Source organism: Myotis nattereri, assembly GCF_964212035.1.
Source record: "Myotis nattereri genome assembly, chromosome: 6".
Taxonomy (NCBI): domain Eukaryota; kingdom Metazoa; phylum Chordata; class Mammalia; order Chiroptera; family Vespertilionidae; genus Myotis; species Myotis nattereri.
In genome coordinates, this window is record NC_138081.1 from 46,335,664 (window position 1) to 46,356,515 (window position 20,852).

General features: G+C 42.2%; 1 protein-coding gene across 1 annotated transcript in view; it reads left to right on the forward strand.

Moving 5' to 3' along the window:
* The first annotated feature begins 2,167 nt into the window (after positions 1-2,167).
* The window catches only part of CFAP206 (cilia and flagella associated protein 206), a 38,082-nt gene continuing 19,397 nt past the window's right edge, over positions 2,168-20,852 (forward strand). Inside the window, exons 1-7 of the mRNA XM_081093695.1 lie at positions 2,168-2,437; positions 3,521-3,633; positions 4,723-4,806; positions 9,126-9,216; positions 11,229-11,417; positions 11,873-12,031; positions 13,339-13,547. Of these exons, the coding sequence (XP_080949821.1) occupies positions 3,526-3,633; positions 4,723-4,806; positions 9,126-9,216; positions 11,229-11,417; positions 11,873-12,031; positions 13,339-13,547 (840 nt within the window). The 5' untranslated portion in view covers positions 2,168-2,437; positions 3,521-3,525. The remainder of the gene's footprint in view (positions 2,438-3,520; positions 3,634-4,722; positions 4,807-9,125; positions 9,217-11,228; positions 11,418-11,872; positions 12,032-13,338; positions 13,548-20,852) is intronic.

Genomic DNA, 20,852 nt, shown 5'->3' on the forward strand with positions numbered 1-20,852 from the left:
TCCCTGGGTCTTCTGCTTCATAGAAAGTTAATAAACTTTAGGAAACCAATAAACATCAGCTCTAAGAGCCGAGCACTAGGCTAGGCACCTTGAGAACTCCAAAAGCATTTTATGGCACAGTTCTTGATAGAGAAACATGGTAATTAACCGTAACTTCGCTACCCTTCCCATTGGCTAATCAGGGCGATATGCAAATTAACTGCCAACCAAGATGGCGGCCGGCAGCCAGGCAGCTGAAGCGAACAGGAGGCTTGCTTGCTCCAGTGACAGAGGAAGTCAAGGTTCCCCGCCTGCCGCAGCCGGCCTCTGAACTTGCACTCTAAGAAACAATGTTGCAAATATAGAAGCTAAACAAACCCCAGAAACCTGCTTTCAGCCAGCAGGCAGCTGCAACAGTGTTTCAATTATAGAAGCCAAACAAACCCAGACCTGCTTTCAGCAGCCGAGGTCTCAGAGCTGGAGCCGAGCCTCAGAGCTAAAGCCGGCTCTCAGCTCCAGTGACAGCCATAGAAGGTAAATAAATCACAGACTCAAAAAAAAGAAAAGAAAAAAAGGCGAGGTTGGGAGCTTCAGTCACCCGCCAGCCTGAAGATGGCCCTCAGACCCTCACCCAGATTGGCCAGGCACCCCAGTGGGGAACCCCACCCTGAAGGGGGTGTGACCAGCTGCAAACAGCCATCATTCCCTCATCCAGGCTGGCCAAGCACCCCAGTGGGTATGCCCACCCTGAAGGGGTTGTGACCAGCTGAAAACAGCCATCAGCCCCTCATCTAGGCTGGCCAGGCACCGCAGTGGGGACCCCCACCCTGAAAGGGGTGTGACCAGCTGCAAACAGCTATCATCCCCTCATCCAGGCTGGCCAGGCATCCAAGCGGGACCCGCACCCTGATCTGGGACACCCTTCAGGGAAAACCAGCCTGCCCCCACCCATGCACCAGGTCTCTATCCTATATAGTAAAAGGGTAATATGCCAACTGACCCTAACGGCAGAAGGACTGGGAATGACTGGTCACTATGACACACACTGACCACCAGGGGGCAGACGCTCAATGCAGGAGCTGCCCTCTGGTGGTCAGGGCACTCCCACATGGGGGAGCTCTGCTCAGCCACAAGCCAGGCTGATGGCTGCCAGTACTGCGGTGGTGGTGGGAGCCTCTCCTGCCTCCTCAGCAGCACTAAGGATGTCTGACTACAGCTTAGGTCTGCTCCCTGCTGGCAAGTGGGCATCCCCTGAGGGCTGCCGGGCTGCCAGAGGGATGTCTGATTGCCATCTTAGGCCCAATCCCCCAGGGAGCGGGCCTAAGCCAGCAGGTGGTCATCCCCTGAGTGGGTCCCAGACTGAGAGAGGGCACAGGCTGGGCTGAGGGGCTCCCCACCCCCCCGAGTGCACAAATTTTTGTGCACCGGGTCTCTAGTTTTTATATATAAAAGGCTAAGCCACCAACCAACTGGCCGGTAGGGATGACACACACTGACCACCAGGGGGCAGATGCTCAATGCGGGAGCTGCGAAAACTTGGCAGCAGCTGGTCTTGGGTGACACACGAGGAGGGAGCCTGAATCTGGGGTGCGGTCACCTGAGAACAGCCCTCTCGCAATCCGGGACCCCTGGGGGATGTTGGAGAGCGGGTTTCAGCCGACCCCTGCAGGCCAGGCTGAGGGATCCCACCTGCCCGAGGGACCCTGCTCACTCCGCAGACATCCTTTGAATATGCATTTTTCTCTTCTGGCATCTTGGACCATTCTCTTATGGACTTTCTTTGATAACAGGACATGAAATTAAACTGCGATCCTTTTTACCCTTGTTTTTTAAAACTAGACACTTTCACATGGACTCATTTCTCAACAATACTACGCTTTGGTTTTCCCATCCTCTGGGAACAGGTTCCCGCCTCTCCCAGACCCTCCTTTTTTAAAATGCCTACAGGTTCCCACGCTGGCAAGTTGATACCCTTGTTTAAGAAATTTCATGTTTAACACCCTTAACCCTGAGGTGTAATGAACCTGGCTTTTTCTGACTGGGATCTGGGCATTTGTGGGGGTTTTTTTGGTTTTTAAAATTCTTCCCACTCATCCTTCCGGGACAGACTCTCGAGGTTGGTCCCGCCCACACACTGGCCCCGCCCACACGGTGGCCCCGCCCCTGGTTTCTAGCGTTCGGTCTCCATAGTTACGCGGCCGCCACGGAGAATGCCCAGCTGCCCTAGAGGCTCCAGAAGAGACGGATAAACTGGGCTCCTGCTCTCGATTCCGGCCAAGGTCAGCCCACTCAGGGCTCCGTGCCCTTGAGATGCGTCCCGTGACGAGGCGAGCGTAGGCGGCGGGCAGAGCCCCGACCGCTGGCGGATCCCGCGCCGCCGGTTGAGTCTGACTGTAAAGGTCTCTCTCCTCCCGCTCGGCCGCCGCAGAGCAGATACCGCGGTCACTTCCGTCCGCAGGTGAGGACTTTAATTCGTCTTCCTGTCTCTGTTCAGCGCCGCTTGCACCCCCAAGGGCCAGAACTCGGGAAAGTTGGCGCTTCAGGGAGTGGGGCGGGCGGGGTACTAGGAGGCGTCAACAGCGACCGGGTGCACGGAGCCTAACAGCGTTCGCGCAGGCGCACAGACACAAGCGCACGGGGGCGACTAACGCCGAGTACTTGTTACAGGCTATTTTAAGCGCTTACCTTATGCCATGCACTATTGTAACCACCAAATATCATCTAGAACGCGGTCCTCGTCACGATGGACCCCAGGTAGTCTGGTTGTACTGGACAGAATGCCAGGTGCTACCTCTTCCCTGAGCGCTGATAGTGCTGAGCGTTAGCTTTGTCTCCCTGCGCTTGCCTTGTTGTGCTTTCCCTGCTCAGTTCCCCAGGCTGTGACTGATGCTCGGAAAACTCCGAGCACCCCATAGCCATTAACATCTACCAGCTTTTCCTGGTTTATAGTAAATGGAAGTAATAACCAGGAGTTCATTTTTCTCCATGATGCATAACTCTCATGTTTGGAATTTTGGCTTTTATGTTTTTAATTAAGAGTCTAAACTCCAACTTGGATGTGCAGTAAAGACAATTTAGATGATCTGAGCAAGAATGCCTTTCCAAGTGCCTTGTAATTATGAAAGTGCCTTATAATTATTTGGTGAATGTGGTGGAATAAGCATTTCCACTTTAAAGCTGTACTCTGCCACCTACACAGGTTAGGGTGGGGTTTCCCATGAATTCTAACCCCTCGCCCCATACTGTTTAACCTTTTTTAAAATTTAAAAATATGATATAAATTTATTTTGGTGACCACCATTATTTAAATAAAAAGGAAATGTTTCAGTTGTTTGAAGTCCCAATTTCTCTGTCATCAGCAAAGTCCTTCATTTTTATAAATATAAAGCAAATTAACTAATGCAAAACAGGAGAAGCCTACATGTTAATAAATACTTATAAGTTAATTAATAATATTATGACTCTACAGATGAAACATAAAATCTAAACAAGAAACAACATATAAATACAAATTTTTTAAAATAATTATTGTTTTATTTAGTCAGAATGCCTCCCACTCAGGCAGAAAGTGTTATAAAGAATATCATTCGAGAAATAGGACAAGAATGTGCAGCCCATGGAGAAGTGGCCTCTGAAACTCTGGTTGCTTTTATGGTAAGAATGAATATTTCTGTTAATTACTGGTTTATTTTTAAAATGTTTTTAAGTGGTACCTATTTTCCTCTTAAGCTTCTGTGAAACTTTCCTAAATGTTATTCAGTTGAAAACATATTGAGATCATCAGACAAGTTAGCAAAAAATACTTTTTAAGAAAGTCTATAAAGCATGTCAGTTCTAGAATTATAGAGACTGAGTTAGAAGATCTTGCTGAGTTTTAGAAACATCAATAGTGTACTGTGTCAGAGTTTTTTATTTATTTAATATTTTACATTTATTTAATATATGTTTTGTTGATTTCAGAGAGGAAGGGAGAGGGAGAGAGAGATTGAAACATCAATGATGAGAATCATTGATTACTGCCTCCTGCATGCCCCACACTGGGGATCGAGGCCACAACCTGGGCATGTGTCCTGACTGGGAATTGAACCGTGACCTCTTGGTTCATACCTCGATGCTCAACCATTGAGCCACACTGGCTGGGCTCAGAGTTTACAGTGTTTACTTGTAAACATTACTTGTTGCCTTGGTTTCTCTGTTTGCTTTTGGTTTAACAATACACAATAAAAGCACAGTAAAATATTCAAATAGTTTCCCAATCTAACATCTAGCCATTGCTTTTAGCCTATTTCTCCATGTAATTTTTCTAACACCATATTCAGATTTGATGTTTAGTACTTCCTTTCTTCAGCCTCTAATGAAGGTGCTGATGAGTTGAGTAATAAGAAAGTCAGCTGAATCATCAACCCCTGAGTAATCAAGAGGCAGTTGCTTAAAAAATGGAAACATGCCGAAACCGGTTTGGCTCAGTGGATAGAGCGTCGGCCTGCGGACTGAAGGGTCCCAGGTTCGATTCCGGTCAAGGGCATGTACCTGGGCTGCGGGCATATCCCCAGTGGGAGATGTGCAGGAGGCAGCTGATCGATGTTTCTCTCTCATCAATGTTTCTAACTCTCTATCTCTCTTCCTTCCTCTCTGTAAAAAATCAATAAAAATATATTTAAAAAAAAAAAAATGGAAACATATTAAGCTAATTTCATAATAATGTTAAATGAAATGATTTAATGGGCTCTCTCCTGCTCTCAGGTGAAAGCTGTTGTCCTGGATCCCAGAAATGGCTTTAACATGGATAGAACCCTCATCAAAAGTGACGTGGAGAAACTTGTTAAGGTGATTAGCCAACAATTCTCAAATTTTGAAATACCTATTTGCAATTATAAATATAGTATGAGTGTTAGCCATTATTGACTTCAGCTCCATGAAACAAAAACCCACCAAATGATGGTGTGAACAAATAAGAGACTTGTTTTTTCTCATAAAGCAGAGTCCAGAGGTACATAGGCTGTTATTCCTGGCTTCCTGGGTCACTCACCATCATGCATATGGATTCCATCCCAGGGTCACAAGATAGCTATTCCACCTTAAGGCAGGTGTAAGGGGGAAGGACAAAGAGCAAAATGTGTGTGTCAGTTGGGTCTCTCACTTTCTATTAGGAAAAGAATAGCTTTCCCAGGATCCCTCCCATGCTGCTTGACCAGAATACTGCAAGTCAGCCTGAAATGTTGATTTTCTTTTTCTTTTTCAGTTGAACAAATCTTTGCCCCAATCCAAATTGGGGCTTTGTTAGTAAAAAAAAAAAAAAAAGAAGGTATGGATACTGGCTGGTAGAATGTCTGCCACAGTATTTTAGAGACATCTTGTAATTAATCTAATGTTACATTCAGAACATTATTTTTTTTCCAGAACATTATTAACTGACTTGTCATATACTGTAAAATTACATAGTACTGAATTAAAATTCATATAATTTTATTTACTTTTTAATTTTCCCATCACCATTTATCCCCCCTGTACCCTCCTGCACTGTCGATTACCGTCCATCTCACACCCAGTCACCACATTGTTGTCCATGATCATGAGCTCTCATATAATTATTTTTGGTAATCCTCACCCGAGGATGTTTTTCCATTGATTTTTTGAGAGAGTGGTAGGGAAGGGTAGAGAAGAGAGATAAGCATCAGTGTGAGAGAGAATCAATTGGTTGCCTTGCACATGCGCCCTGACCAGGGCCAGGGGTCAAGCTTGCAACCGACGAATGTGTCCTTGATCAGAATAGAGCCTTCGACTGGACTCGAACCCGGTACCCTTTAGTCCACAGGCCAACACTCTGTGCATTGAGCCAAACGAGCTAGGGCTATCATATAATTATTGATTCAGTGTAATTTGTGTTTTTCAATTCTAAAGGAAAAAATTGAAGCCAAAGTAACTCATAATTAGAAATCAGGTAGACGTGCCTGAAAACCATTTTTAAAAATAATTTTTATTGATTTCAGAGAGGAAGGGAGAGGGGGAAAGAGTTAGGAACATCAATGATGAGAGGGAATCATTGACTGGTTTCCTCCTGTGCACCCCACACTGGGGATCAAGCATGTACCCTGACCAGGAATCGAACCGTGACCACCTGGTTCATAGGCCAATGCTCAACCAGTGAGCTATGCCGGCCGGGCTGAAAACCATTTTTAAGAACTAAAGAACATCATTAATTTTTTTCATATGTTTTAAGTTTGACTCACTGGATTTAAAGCTTAAATATTTATTTTTAAAAGATTCTTAAATGTATTCCCTAAAAGTTCAACATTTAAAAAATTTATTCTGGGCTTAATGATTTTAATTCCCTTCTTTACACAGAAGACTTGAAACAAGCTTTCCCCAACTCGTATATGGATATTTTCTGGGTTCAAAACAAATGGCAGAGAAAATTTTCATCATCCCCATCTTCTCTCACAGTCAGCAGTTCACACAGCAGAGCACAGGTCTATGTGCAGATGCTAAGGGTCCGGAAGGCCTTGGGAGCCTGAACTGGGGGGAATGTTGTCAGGGTGATTGTGCAGGAAGTACAGACTCCATGGTTCCGCAGGGCAGCCTGGAGCGGGGCCTCTCTGTGCTGATTTTAAATGTGCTATGGAACCTATTCGTAGCAATAGAGGCAATGACTGGCGGTCATTGAGAAATTCTGTTGGAAAGCAGTGGAGAATCGAGGAGGGGCAGAACATAGTTTTCTTCTTTTCTTGGCTCAAGATGAGTTTTTCTTTTTTCCTCTGATTCAGCTAAGTTGGAGAGAATCAAGCTCAGTATACTTTTAGTATGACAGGTATATTAACTATCAATGTATATCACAATTAAAATGACAAAGTTTTTTTTCTCAATTTAAAATTACTTGGATAATATTAAATATAAATTGTTACTGAAAAATATTAAAATTAAAAAAATGCAAAAACAAATCACCTGGATGAGGTAGACCTCGTAAATTCCTTGTTTATAACAGCCCTCCTCCACTTGGAGGGACCCAGGTGCACAGGTTCCATTCAGACAGTGTCCTGTCCTCTTGCATTCTTCCCATCCTCCCAGGAAGGCAGGGCTGGTGCTGGGGAGGTGGGGGGCAGGTGACACTGCAGACGTGCCAGCCAGCTGCAGATGAAGCCTAAAGAGTGAAAGAGTGAGACAGGAAAGATTGTGTGTGAGGGAGGGGGTGGTGAAGAGGGGAGGGGAGGGGAGGAAAGGAGGCAAAAGTTCAGGTTGATCATGTAATCTAAAGGGCAAAGCAGAGAAGGGGGGGAAATAGGAGAAAACAGACAAGAGGAAGACATTTTGAAATGAAAGGTAGAGCCAGATGAATTTTGTGAGCAGAGGAGGGTAGCTGCAGCAGTTTTTTATAAAATGCATATGCCCTCCAGCATCAGCAAGAGAGTATTGTTTAAAGGCTCAATTAAGTAGGAATGAGGAGTTTGAGAAAAGCTCTAGACATGAGTCATGAGCTTCATGGACCATTTACCCACATTCACTCTATAGACTAACCAAAATGTAAGTTTCTTGTCTTCATCTAGACCAGGGGTTCTCAACCTGTGAGTCACGACCCCTTTGGGGATGGAATGACCCTTTCACAGGGGTCGCCTAAGACCATCGGAAAACACATATATAATTACACTAGAGGCCCAGTGCACAAAAATTTGTGCACTTGGGGGGCGGGTCCCTCAGTCCGGCCTGTGCCCTCTCGCAGTCTGGGACCTCTTGGGGGATGACCACCTGGTGGCTTGGGCTGCTCCCCGGGGGATTGGGCCTAAGCTGGCAATAAGACATCCCTCTGGCAGCCCGGCAGCCCTCGGGGGATGTCCACTTGCCAGCGGGAGCAGACCTAAGCTGCAGTCGAACATCCTTAGCGCTGCTGAGGAGGCAGGAGAGGCTCCCACCACCACTGCTGTACTGGCAGCCATCAGCCTGGCTTGTGGCTGAGCAGAGCTCCCCCATGTGGGAGCGCACTGACCACCAGAGGGCAGCTCCTGCATTGAGCGTCTGCCCCCTGGTGGTCAGTGTGTGTCATAGTGACCAGTCATTCCCAGTCTTTCTGCTGTTAGGGTTAGTTTGCATATTACCCTTTTACTATATAGGATAGAGGCCTGGTGCATGGGTGGGGGCAGGCTGGTTTGCCCTGAAGGGTGTCCCGGATCAGGGTGGGGGTCCCGCTTGGGTGCCTGGCCAGCCTGGATGAGGGGCTGATGGCTGTTTGCAGCTGGTCACACCCCCTTCAGGGTGGGGGTCCCCACTGGGGTGCCTGGCCAGTCTGGGTGAGGGGCTGAGGGCCGTTTTCAGGCTGGCTGGTGACTGAAGCTCCTAGCCTCTCCTTTTTTTCTTTTTTTTTATTCTGGGATTTATTTACCTTCTATAATTGAAACTTTGTTGCCATCACTGGAGCTGAGAGCTGGCTCCTGCTCGCTCCCAGCTCTGAGGCCACGGTCTGCTGAAAGCAGGTATCTGGGGTTTGTTTAGCTTGTATAATTGAAACTTTGTTGCTTACGGAGCTCAGAGCCAGGTTGCAGCAGGCGGGGAACCTTGGCTTCCTCCATCACTGGATCAAGCAAGCCTCCTGCTCGCTTCAGCTGCATGGCTGCTGGCCACCATCTTGGTTGGCAGTTAATTTGCATATCACCCTGATTAGCCAATGGGAAGCGTAGCGAAGGTATGGTCAGTTACCCTTTTTGTCTTTTATTAGATAGGATATTGTTTTTGTGATTAATCACTATGCTTTAATTATGTTCAATTTGTAACAATGAAATTGGGGGTCACCACAACATGAGGAACTATATTAAAGGATCGCAGCATTAGGAAGGTTGAGAACCACTGAACTAGACTATTAACCCACCTGGGTATGATGATACTGGTTAACTCTGGGGAAATAACTTATTACTTAATAAATGTTCTTGGTTTGGTGAATAATAAAGTATGAAGTCCTCAAAAAGGAAAAATAATAAAAGGAGTTATTGGTAGATAAGTATCAAAAACTATTACTTTGATGTTTTCTTTATTTTCACACTTAATCTTAGCCAAAAGCTCAGAAACGATGTTTTCCTTATTTTTTAAAAATAAGTTTAGAAAATACTTTGGATCACTTTAGAAACTATAACTAGAAGCATTCATGGGGTATTCTTTTCTAGGTTTGTGTGAATCGGCTACTGGATGATAAAAATCCATCCCTGGCCACCATTAAGATGCAGGTCTACTTTGATATGAATTACACAAATCGAGGTAACATATCTATTTTGATATGCTTTTTAGAAAGTTTCATATTGTATTTAAGGTAATAAGGGCTTTATTTGGTTGACAATGAACAATTTAATTTTTTTGGCCTATCTTTTGAAATTTGTGCCGATTTTGAAGAATCCTATATAATAAAAAGCTAATATGCAAATCGATTGAATGGCAAAATGACCGGTCGCTGTGACGCACACTGACCACTAGTGGCGCACACTGACCACCAGGGGGCAGATGCTCAATGTAGGACCTGCTCCTGGTGGTCAGTGCACTCCCAGAGGGCGAGTGGAGAGCGCCGCTCAGCCAGAAGCCAGGCTCAAGGCTGGCGAGCACAGCTGCGGTTGCGGGAGCCTCTCCTGCCTCTGCCAGCAGCGCTAAGGACCCCGTGGGGGATGCCCGCCTGCTGGTTTAGACCCACTCCCTGTGTCCTGGACTGAGAGAGGGCGCAGGCCGGGCTGAGGGACTCCCCCCTCCCCCCCCGCCCCGCCCCGCCCCACCCCGCCCCACAATGCACAAATGTCGTACATTGGGCCTCTAGTAATAATGTTGGAAATGCTAAAGGAGAAAAACACCAATGGCCTTTCTGAGTGTTAAAAGTAAATTCTAATTATTATACCCATAATAATTGTGTTTCTAAATCTATTGTGTGTGTGTGGAGAGAGGGAGAGGGAGGGAGAGGGAGAGGGGGAGGGAGAGGGAGAGAGAGAGAGAGAGAGAGAGAGAGAGAGAGAGAGAGAGAGAGAGAGAAACATCAATTTGTTGCTACACTTATTTATACATTCATTGGTTGATTCTTGTATGTACCCTAACCGGGTATCCTGCAACCTTGGCACATCGGGTCAGCGCTCTAACCAACTGAGCTACTGGGCCAGGGCAAATCTATTGTGTTTTAACTGTTATACCTCTGATACATAATAATTAGAAATTAAAGCAACCAGCCCATTAAAGTTAAAAGTTTTTAATTTGCTGATTTTTGTGTGTGTTGCTGGCTATATTATCTCATAGTGCTTACCTAAATTATGTACCTAACACAAAAATGAAATGAATGATGGTAAATTTAAGTTTAGGACATATTTTCTTATGTAAATAGTTTAATGCTACATCAAAGAAAAACTGGAAATGAGATAAAGGAAAATGAATTCCCCTATAGACTATACTGCCTCTGTCCCACTGTAATGCAATCATTATTAACCATTTGTTTATTTGCATTGTCTTTTTTTCCTTCCATGCATTGAACTTTCATTTATGCTTCATATGTAAAATCATATATCTTGCTTTCTTTGCTTAATAATAATGAAATGGTAAGCAATAAATAATCATGAAATTGTTTTTTTAATAAAAAGATTATAAGTATGAACTGTACATGGTTAATATAGTAATTATTATAAAATGAAGTGTTTTTGTTGAGTTAGTTGCAAGAATTGTGCTGCTGGTAAATTGTGGCTACTGCTACATTAAGCGTAGACCTCTTCATATCACAGGAAGAAGGGGGGGGTGTACCGTTCTTGAGGCAGCATTATATTATCAGTAATGCTAGTTGTCAAAGGAAATTTATCTAGAACTAAAATACAAATACACACAATTGAACAGAAATATTTACACGACATCTATGTGTATACTGTATGTGCTTACAGTAAGCATACCTGTATAGTACAAATATTTATACCAAATGTTTATTATGTATATATTATAAATTGTCTTGTATAGTTTCTGCTTAATTGAAAGGTCTTAGCCCTCTGATATTACTGTGTGGATTGTCCATTTAAAGTCTTATATGTTTTGACAAGTATGCTATTTAAATTGCCGTGTTAAATCTTTCCCACTAGATTTTTTTCCTTGAGGTTAACTGCTGACCTCTGTTTATTATGACAGCTGATGAAAATTGTTGTTTTTATGCAGTAGAATTGCTATACCCAAGCCGTTTTCTTTTTTCTGGGTCCTACTTTTTTATGTGAGAAGAATTCTAAGTATCAAATATATGAAACATTGTCTTTTACCCCTTTTAGAGGAGTTTATTGAAGAACATCACCGGATCATGGAGTCTAAATTAGGCTTCATTATCAAAGAAATTACAGATAACAGAGCATGTTCTCGAGAAGAATTGGAAAGCCTCTACCGAAAGATCGTCAGCTATGTGTTACTGCGCTCTGGGGTCGGATCCCCTACAGATCTCAAGGTTGTCAGAGAGGCAACAGGTGAAAAAACCAACAACACACAATTTCCATTCTATAAGTGAAAATATTTGAAGACTGTATCTTATAAAATGTGTTGAGTTACAAGTGTTGAAGATTGAAGGTTCCCTTTTACCTGAAAACAAAATTAGCACAAGAAAGAGGTTAAAACTTACCCAGACTCCTTTCACACTGTAGCTCTCATTAGAAGGCTTGTTTTAATGCCCATTACCAAACATTACTGATGGATGCTTACTTACTAAACACAGACATGAGGCAATGGCAGAAGTTCAGTAGCTCCACTTTAACGTATGATACATTTTGCTCTGTTTTCTGAAATCAGTATCAGAAATTTAAAGAATCATGTAAGTAATTCTACAAAGACAGGCCTTTTAACACTTCTGCTGAAAGGAACTTGTGGTTTGAGTCCTGATGTTTTTATTGTATCACCTTGTTGTCCTTTTTGTGGTTTGTTTTAGCTGCCCTACAGAGTATTTTTCCTCAGGCCGAACTTGGGACATTTCTAAGCCTCTCTAAGAAGGAAAAAGAACACCAGCTGAAAGAACTCTCCATGATTGTTACTGGAATTCGTTTATTTAACCGAGAGACTGGAAAGGGAGGAGAAAGCATTGAATACCGTAGGTATATCGATAGGTTAATTCTATGGGTTATGCAGGTTTAACATTTAACTTGCATAGTGAGGAAAACAATTGCCAACACACCACTACTATCCTTAGATTGAAGGTTTGATTGTACCTTAGTTACAACTACAGTTCATAATGTGTAGTCATTTTTAATTTTGCCGGGGCAGGACTTTAAGTTCTATGTGTCATGGAGCTAGTCTAGAAGAGGGAGTCCGTGAAAGGAATGAGGAGACCTGCCTGGAAACCATTCATTGGGCTTTGTGTACTTTACTCTAAGTCAGGTGACCAAAAGGGAGTAAAACGCAGTGATTTAAGAAATAGAAATCACTCTGAAAATGAAACAGTTGCTGATGCAGTTACTGGAATGGAAAGGTCCAAGAGAAGATATCTTCAAGTCTGTAAATTCAGGAGCATTTACTGTGCTGTAATGCACTTACTGCATGTACTGTGTATACGTCCGAAAGTACTCATGAAATATTTCATCAAGGATCTACCAGTAGAAATAACTTCTTTAGGAGTTTGGTGCACATATAGACCCACTGTTAGGGTGTTAGTATTTTTTTTTTTTTTACCAGATCACTGATCTAGTACAATGGAGTAAGTTTTTGCATTTTAAAAACTTCTAAAAAGTCAGGCTCCCATTCTATATCAGGTTCTCTATTTTGCTAGACTGTTCTGTTATTCTTAAGTATTGTAATGAGTTTCTTAAGGTGTATGCTTTTTCTTCTCCTTTACAAACAGAAAAGATGACACAGAAGGAAAGATAGAGTGACTTTTCTAGAGGCTCGTGGTCAACAGTACACAGCACCACAGCCTACCAGCTTTTCAGGCTCTTCTGTATTTCAGTGGCAAAAACTGATCTGTTCTTCCTTTGGGTTATTATTCTGACAGTATCTTTTGTTTGGACAGGGATTTTTTTGGAATCTTCTTTTTCATGGTTTGGGACCCATTGAAGTATATGCCTCAGCATTATTAATTTGGCTGACATAAGACTAACTCAACTTCATGCTCAAAATATGACCACTTTCTAGACATTTTAGATTTAAAAAAAATATGTTTTTATTGACTTTAGAGAGAGAGGAAGGGAGAGTGTGAGAGAGAAACATCGGCGAGAGAGAAAGGTCAGTCAGCTGCCTCCTGCACACCTCCCCCACTGGGGATTGAGCCCATAACCCGGGCATGTGCCCTGACCAGGAATCCAACTGGCTACCTCTCAATGCATGGAACAACACTCAACCAACTGAGCCACACTGGCCAGGGCTTAGATTTCTTAATGTCTCTCTCAATACCTTTAAAAACAGTGCCAGCTCTTCTACAGGAAGCAATCCCAGCCACCACTCAACATATTGACTCCCAACTACAAATAGCTCAAGAACAGGCATACCGCTACACGGCCATCCTTGAGAAGGTGACAGAGAACCCGTTCCTGGCTGCAGACCTGCAGCCGTATATGTTAAAAGAAGCGCTCTATAATGTGCGGCAGTATGAGGTCTTCCTTCAGATCATTTTGGTGAGTTAATGTCTTAAGATCTGGCCTTTTCCATAGACTTCAACCTCTTTAGATATTGAGCTGAAACAAAAGGTAGAACCAGGTCACTGATAAAGAAGGCAACCTTAATAACTGCTCAGTTTATTAGTTTTTTAATTTATTTATTTTTGTTCATCCTCACCCACAGATAGTTTTCCATTGATTTTTAGAGAGTGAAATGGAGGTCTGAGACAGAGAGAGAGAAACATCAATGTGAGAGAAACACATGGATTGGTTGCCTCCCACACACCCGACCAGGGTACATGCCCTTGACAGGAATTGAACCCGGGACCCCACAGTCCATGAGCCGATGCTCTATCCACTGAGCCAAACCAGCTGGAGCTTATATTTAAGGTTTTAACTGATTTGGAGTTTATTCTTATATATTGTGTAAGAAGGTGATCTACCAGTAGTTTTATTTTTTTGCATGTATCTGTTTAATTTTACCAACACCATTTATTGAATCGACTGTCTTTACCCTATTGTATGTTCTTGTTTCCTTTGTCATGTATTAATTGACCATAGAGGTGTGGGTTTATTTCTGGGCTTTTTATTCTGTTCCATTGATCTATATGTCTGTTTTTATTCCAGCACCATGCTTTTTTGATACTATGGCCTTGTAATATAGTTTGATATCAGGTAGCGTGATATCTCCAACTTTATTCTTTTTTCTCGAGACTGCTGTGACTATTCGGGGTCTTTTGTTATTTCATAAAAATTCTTGGATTATTCTAGTTCTGTGAAAAATGCCGTTGGTATTTTGATAGGAATTATATTGCAGTCTATAGATTGCTTTGGGTAGTATGGATATTTTAATGATATTCTTTCTATCTGTCAGGCTGGCATAGGCTTCCATTTATTAGTATCTTCTTCAGTTTCTTTCTTTAGTGCCTTCTAATTTTTTAAGTACAGGTTTTTACCTCCTAGGTAAAATTTATTCCTAGATATATTTTTTTGATGCAATTGTAAATTGGATTGTTTCTTAGTTTCCCTTTCTGATAATTCATTATTGGTGCATAAATATGCAACTGATTTCTGAATATTAATTTTGTATCCAGCTACTTTACTGAATTCATTTATCAGTTCTAGTAATTTGTTAATGGAATCTCTAGGATTCTCTATATCTGGTATCATATCATGTGCAAATGATGACAGTTCACTTCTTTCTTTCCAATGTGGATGTCTTCTATTCATTTATTTTTCTTGTCTGATTGCTGTGGCTAGGACTTCCAGTACTGTGTTGGATAAAAGTGGTGAAAGTGGGCATCCTTGTCGTGTTCCTGATCTCCAGGAGAACCGTTTTAGTTTTTCCCCACTGAGTATCATGTTAGCTGTGGGTTTGTCATATATGGCCTTTATTATGTTGCGATATATTCCTTCTATTCGACTATGCTGAGATATTTTTATCATAAATTGGTCCTAGATTTTGTCTAATGCTTTTCTGCACCTATTGATATAATCATATGATTTTTATCTTTCATTTTGTTTATGTGATGTATCACACTTACTGATTTTCAGACAGTGTACCAACCCTGAATCCCACAATAAATCCCACTTGATGATGGTGTCTGATCTTTTTAATGTATTGCTGTATCATCAAAGATATTAAGTGAAATAGGCTTTTTATTTTTTAAATATGTTTTACTAATTTCAGAGAGAGGAAGGGAGAAGGATAGAGGGATAGAAACATCAATGATAAGAGACAATCATCGATCAGTTGCCTCCTACACAACCCCTACTGGGAATCGAATCTACAACCTGGGCATGTGCCCTGACCAGGAATCGAACCATGATCTTCTGGTTCATGGGTGAATGCTCAACCACCTGCCAGGCTGAAATAGGCTTTTTAATTGAGATATAATTACATATAATATTACATTAGTTTCAGATATTCAATATAATGATTTGATATTTATGTATATTATAAAATGGTTGCCACAATAAGTCTAGTTAATGTTCTTCACCACACATAGTTATGATTTTTTTTCTAGTGATGAAAACTTTAAAAGGTCTACTCTTAGCAACTTTCAAATCCTATATAATAAAAGCCTAATATGCTAAGTGTCCGGTCATCTGTTCAACCAATCAAAGCATAATATGCTAATGATATGCTAAGGCCGCTCAACTGTTCGCTGTGATATACACTGACCACCAGGGGGCAGATGCTCCGACCAGTGGGTTAGCTTGCTGCTGGGGTCTGGCCAATAGGGACTGAGCGAGACAGGCTGGACACGCCCTGGAACCCTCCTGTGGTCCTTCTCCAGCTGGCCAACCTCCCACATCCCTCCCCAGTCCTGCTCATGCACCAGTGGGGTCCCTTGGCCTGGCCTGTGCCCTGTCACAATCTGGGACCCCTAAGGGAATGTCAGAGACCAGTTTTGGCCTGATCCCGCAGGCCAGGCTGAGGGACCCCACTGGTGTACAAATTTATGCACCGGGCCTCTAGTATACAATAAAGTATTGTTAGCTATAATCACCATGTTTGTTACATTCTATCTCCAGGATTTAATCTTGTAACTAGAAGTTTGTACCATTTGACCTCCTTCACTCATTTAGCTCAGTCCCTAACCTCTGACTATGACAACTACCAACCTTTTCTCTGTATCTATGAGCTCTTTTATTTGGTTCCACATATAAGTGAGATCATACAATACGCATCTTTCTCTTTCTGACTTATTTCCCTTAGCATAATGCTGTCAAGATCCATCCATGTTGTCATAAATGGCAGGATTTCCTTTCTTTTATGGTTAAAGAATATCCTATAGTATATGGATGCATATATTGACATGTGTATAGATATGTGTGGACAAAAGTAGGTTTACAGTTGTGAGTACATAAAACAGTTTATTCTTAAATTATTTCTTAATTATATTATTTATTTGTATTATTTGTCTTTTTCCCTATTATTGTTATTATTTCATATCCTTACTTATGATTTATCTTTTAGGTAATAATGGCTGGTAATTTAACCTACTTTTACCCACTCCTGTATAAATACATACATTTACATTAAAAGATTATATATATAAAATATTTTCTTTGTCCATTCATTTATCAATAGATACTTATGTTGCTTCCATGTCTTGGCTATTGTGAATAATGCTGCAATGCACATGGAAATACATGTACCTTTTCTAGTTAGTGTTTTCATTTTCTTTGGATAAATACCCAGAAATGGAGTTGCTGGATCATATGGTAATTCTATTTTTTTAAATTGATTTTTAGAGAGAAAGGAAAGGAGAGGGTGAGAAACACTGATGTGAGAGTGAAACATTGATCTCCTGAATGCCTCCTGCATGCCCCCTACCCAGGATGGAGCCCGCAACCCAGGCATATGCCCTGACCAGGAATCATCGGACAGGCAATCTTTTTGTGCACGGGACAAAGTCCAAACAATTGCGCCACACCAGCCAGGGCTGGTAGTTCTGTTTTTTACTTTTGAAGAACCTCCCTGCTGTTTCCCATAGTGACTGCACCAGTTTACATCCCCATCAGCAGCGCACATTTTCTCTACATTCTTGCCAATACTTACCTCTTGCCATTCATTCTGACAGGTGAGAGGTGATCTCTCTTTGTGGTTTTGATTTGCATTTCCCTGATGATTAGTGATGTAGAGTACATTTCAGGTGCCTGTTGGTCATCTGTATGTCTTCTTGGGAAAAATGTCTTTTCAGATCCTATGCTAATTTTTTTAGATTGGATTGTGTTTTTTCTATTGAATTGTATGAGTTTGTTATGTATTTTGGATATTCATTCCTTATCAGAAACATGACTTGCACATTTCTCTCTTTGGCAGGTTGCCTTTTCATTTTGCTGATGGTTTCTTCTGCTGTGGGGAAGCTTTTTAGTTTGATGTAGTCTCACATGTTTCGTTTTGCTTTTCTTGCCTTTGCTTTTGGTGTCAAAGCCAAAAACTAATCATTAAGACTGATGTTAAGGAGCTGACTGCCTATGTTTTCTTCTAGGAGTTTTACGATTTCATGTCTTACTTCAAGTCTTTAATCTATTTTGAGTTGGTTTTTGTGAATGATGTAAGATAGTGGTCCATTTTCTTTTTTTTTAAAATATATTTTATTGATTTCAGAGAGGAAGGAAGAGGGAGAGAGAGATAGAAACATCAATGATGAGAGAGAATCGTTGATCAGCTGCCTCCTGCACGCCCCTCACTGGGGATTGAGCCTGCAACCCAGGCATGTGCCCTTGACTAGAATCGAACCTGGGACCTTTCAGTCCGCAGGCCGACACTCTATCCACTGAGCCAAACTGGCTAGGGCGATAGTGGTCCATTTTCATTCTTTTGCGTGTATCTATCCAGTTTCCCCGAAAGCATTACTTTCCCCCTGTTGTTTATTCTTCCCTCCTTTGTTGTAAATTAATTGACTGTATATACATGGTTTATTTCTGGGCTCTCTTCTGCTCCATTAATCTATGTGTCTGTTTTTATGCCAATACCATACCACTGTGATTACTATAGTTCAAATAATAATAATATAGTTTGAAATCAGGAAGCATGAGCCTTCCACTTGTGATCTTATTTTCAAGTCTGTTTGACTGTTTGGGGTATTTTGTGGTTTCACAAATTTTAGGATTCTTTGTTCTACCTTTATGACAAATGTCATTGGAATTTTTAGAGAGATTGCATTAAATCTGTATATTGCTTTGGGAAGTATGGGCATTTTAATAATATCAGTTCTTCCAATACAGAAACACAGAATATCTTTTCATTTATTTGTGAGGAATAACTTTACAACCTAAACCTCTACATGGTTGTAAATGAGCTCTTTTTGGTAAAATGTCAACAGAATGATTGTTCTAAGGCATTATCAGGAAAAATCAAGAAGTTCTGCATACCTACTCTGTGAATGGACCCTACAAACATACTTGGGGAAGAAGGTCTAGGGCAGTGCCGGGGTCCAGCCCCAGCGGGTCCAGGGGTTCCCAAAGGTGTGGACGGAGTCGGCGAAGAAGGAATGACACGGAGACAGTGTTCAGTTGATCAGCAGCCTAGCCAAGATCTCCAGCCAGGATCTCCAGCCAGGTTCTGTGTCCATGTTCTCTTGCTATGTTCTCCAGCCAGGTTCTGTAGCCAAGTTCCCTCGCTAGGTTCTCCAGCCAGGTTCTGTCCAGGTTCTCCAGCCAGGTTCAGTTACCAGGTTCTAGTCAGGTTCTCTTGCCAATTTCTGTAGTCAGGTTCAGTCCAGGATCTTTTGCCATGTTCTCTCACTAGGTTCTGTCTCTAGGTTCTGAGGCCAGTTTCTGTCCAGGATCTTTTGCCATGTTCTCTCCAGCGAAGTTCTTCTGTCTCTAGAGAACGTTCTGTGTAGGTTCTGTGCCTAGGTTCTGTCTCTCTCTGTTCTGTCTTCTTACATCTGTATTTATACCAGTTGATTCCAATCCTATCAATCTCTATTTCAAAGGTTTGGGTGTTTCTTATCTCCATTCCAGGGAGTAAAGATTATGTAGCTTAAGCATGATTGTTCGTAGTTAAAGTGATTAATTACCCGCCTGGCACTTAGTTAAGAGGTTTTTATTCCCTCCCTAACTTCAGGGGAAAATCCCTACCTGGGGAAACAACCTTTCTCAGAGACCTTGGTTAAAACACATAGTGCCAAGAAGGTGAGCAAACATATTAAGAACAGTATGCCATATATGCCAGGTCCCTTGAAACAGCAAGCATGGACCAGCCCCCGGCAGAGCAGTGGTTCTCGACCTTGGCTGCACATTAGAATCACCTAGGAATCTTTTTAAAATCCTGATTTCTGGGCCGCCTCCTCCGGAAATTCTGTTTCTTTGTTACTAATGTTGTGGCCCCACCCCATAACAAAGAAACAGAATTTCCGGAGGATGAGGCCCAGAAATCAGGATTTTATAAAAAAAAAAAAAATCCCAGGTGATTCTAATGTGCAGCCAAGGTTGAGAACCACTGGTCTAGAGCAGTGGTCTGCAAACTGCAGCTCACAAGCCACATGCGGCTATTTGGCCCCTTGACTGTGGCTCTTCCACAAAATACCGACTTCTGCGCATGGGCCACGAAGTTTCAATCGCACTGTACGTGTGCGCCTGCACGTGGTATTTTGTGGAAGAGCCACACTCAAGGGGCCAAAGAGCTGCATGAGGCTCGTGAGTCGCAGTTTGCCGACCACTAGTCTAGAGTATCTTCAATTGTAGGGTTTAAGAAGTGTTATGTGTTGGATATAAGTTGTGATTTGGAGGACATATGCATATTTATTTCTGTTTCTTGTTTGCTGTTGCACAAATCTGAAAAGATTTCAAGTACTGCATTTTCATATTTGATTCCTAAAACAGAGCTAACATCTAGGAAGGTAATTCTCTGGGGGATTAGACAAGAGACGCATTAGATAGGATAGATAATATGATATGGGAGAATGAAGCAAGAGGAAGGAAGATGCTTAAAGAGTCATAAGGGTAAAATTAAAACAGGATGCATGTTACATTTTTGAATAAAAATTTTCATTAGTTGGCCCTAGACCAGCTGTGGGCAAACTACGGCCCGCGGGCCGGATCCGGCCCGTTTGAAATGAATAAAACTATTGAAAAAAAAGGCCGTACCCTTTTATGTAATGATGTTTACTTTGAATTTATATTAGTTCACACAAACCCTCCATCCATGCTTTTGTTCCGGCCCTCCAGTCCAGTTTAAGAACCCATTGTGGCCCTCGAGTCAAAAAGTTTGCCCACCCCTGGTCTAGACGGTTTGGGTCAGTGGATAGAGCATCAGCCTGCGGACTGAAGGGTTTCGGGTTTGATCTCTGGCCCCGGTCTTTCCTGGTTGGGGTGCCTACAGGAGGCAACTAATCAATGTGTCTGTCACACATCGATGCTTCTATCTCTTGCCCTCCCCTCCACTCTCTCTAAAAATCAATGGAAAATATACTTGGGTGAGGATTAACAAAAAAATTTTTAATTAGTTGAAATACAGTAAGATTAGATATTTTTGTGAAGTAAATGGTTTTTTTATTCAAAAATAGGTACAGATGTTTGAAAACTCAAATGCACTTTTTTCACTTCAAGTAAATGTCACTCTTTTACACTGTACCGGTAGAGCCATACCACGCCATTTCTGATGGCGTCTTAGGCAGGACAATGGGTAAGAGCTGGGCTCCGCACGCTGATGGTCTGGGGTAGAATCATGATCCTACCTCTTATTCGCTGAATATTCTTGGGCAATTTACTTCCTTTCTATACCTTGGTTTTCTTATTTGTACGTATTCCTTTTTGTTCTTATGTATTTAATATGGCTTTAGTACATAGTAAGAATAAATGCTC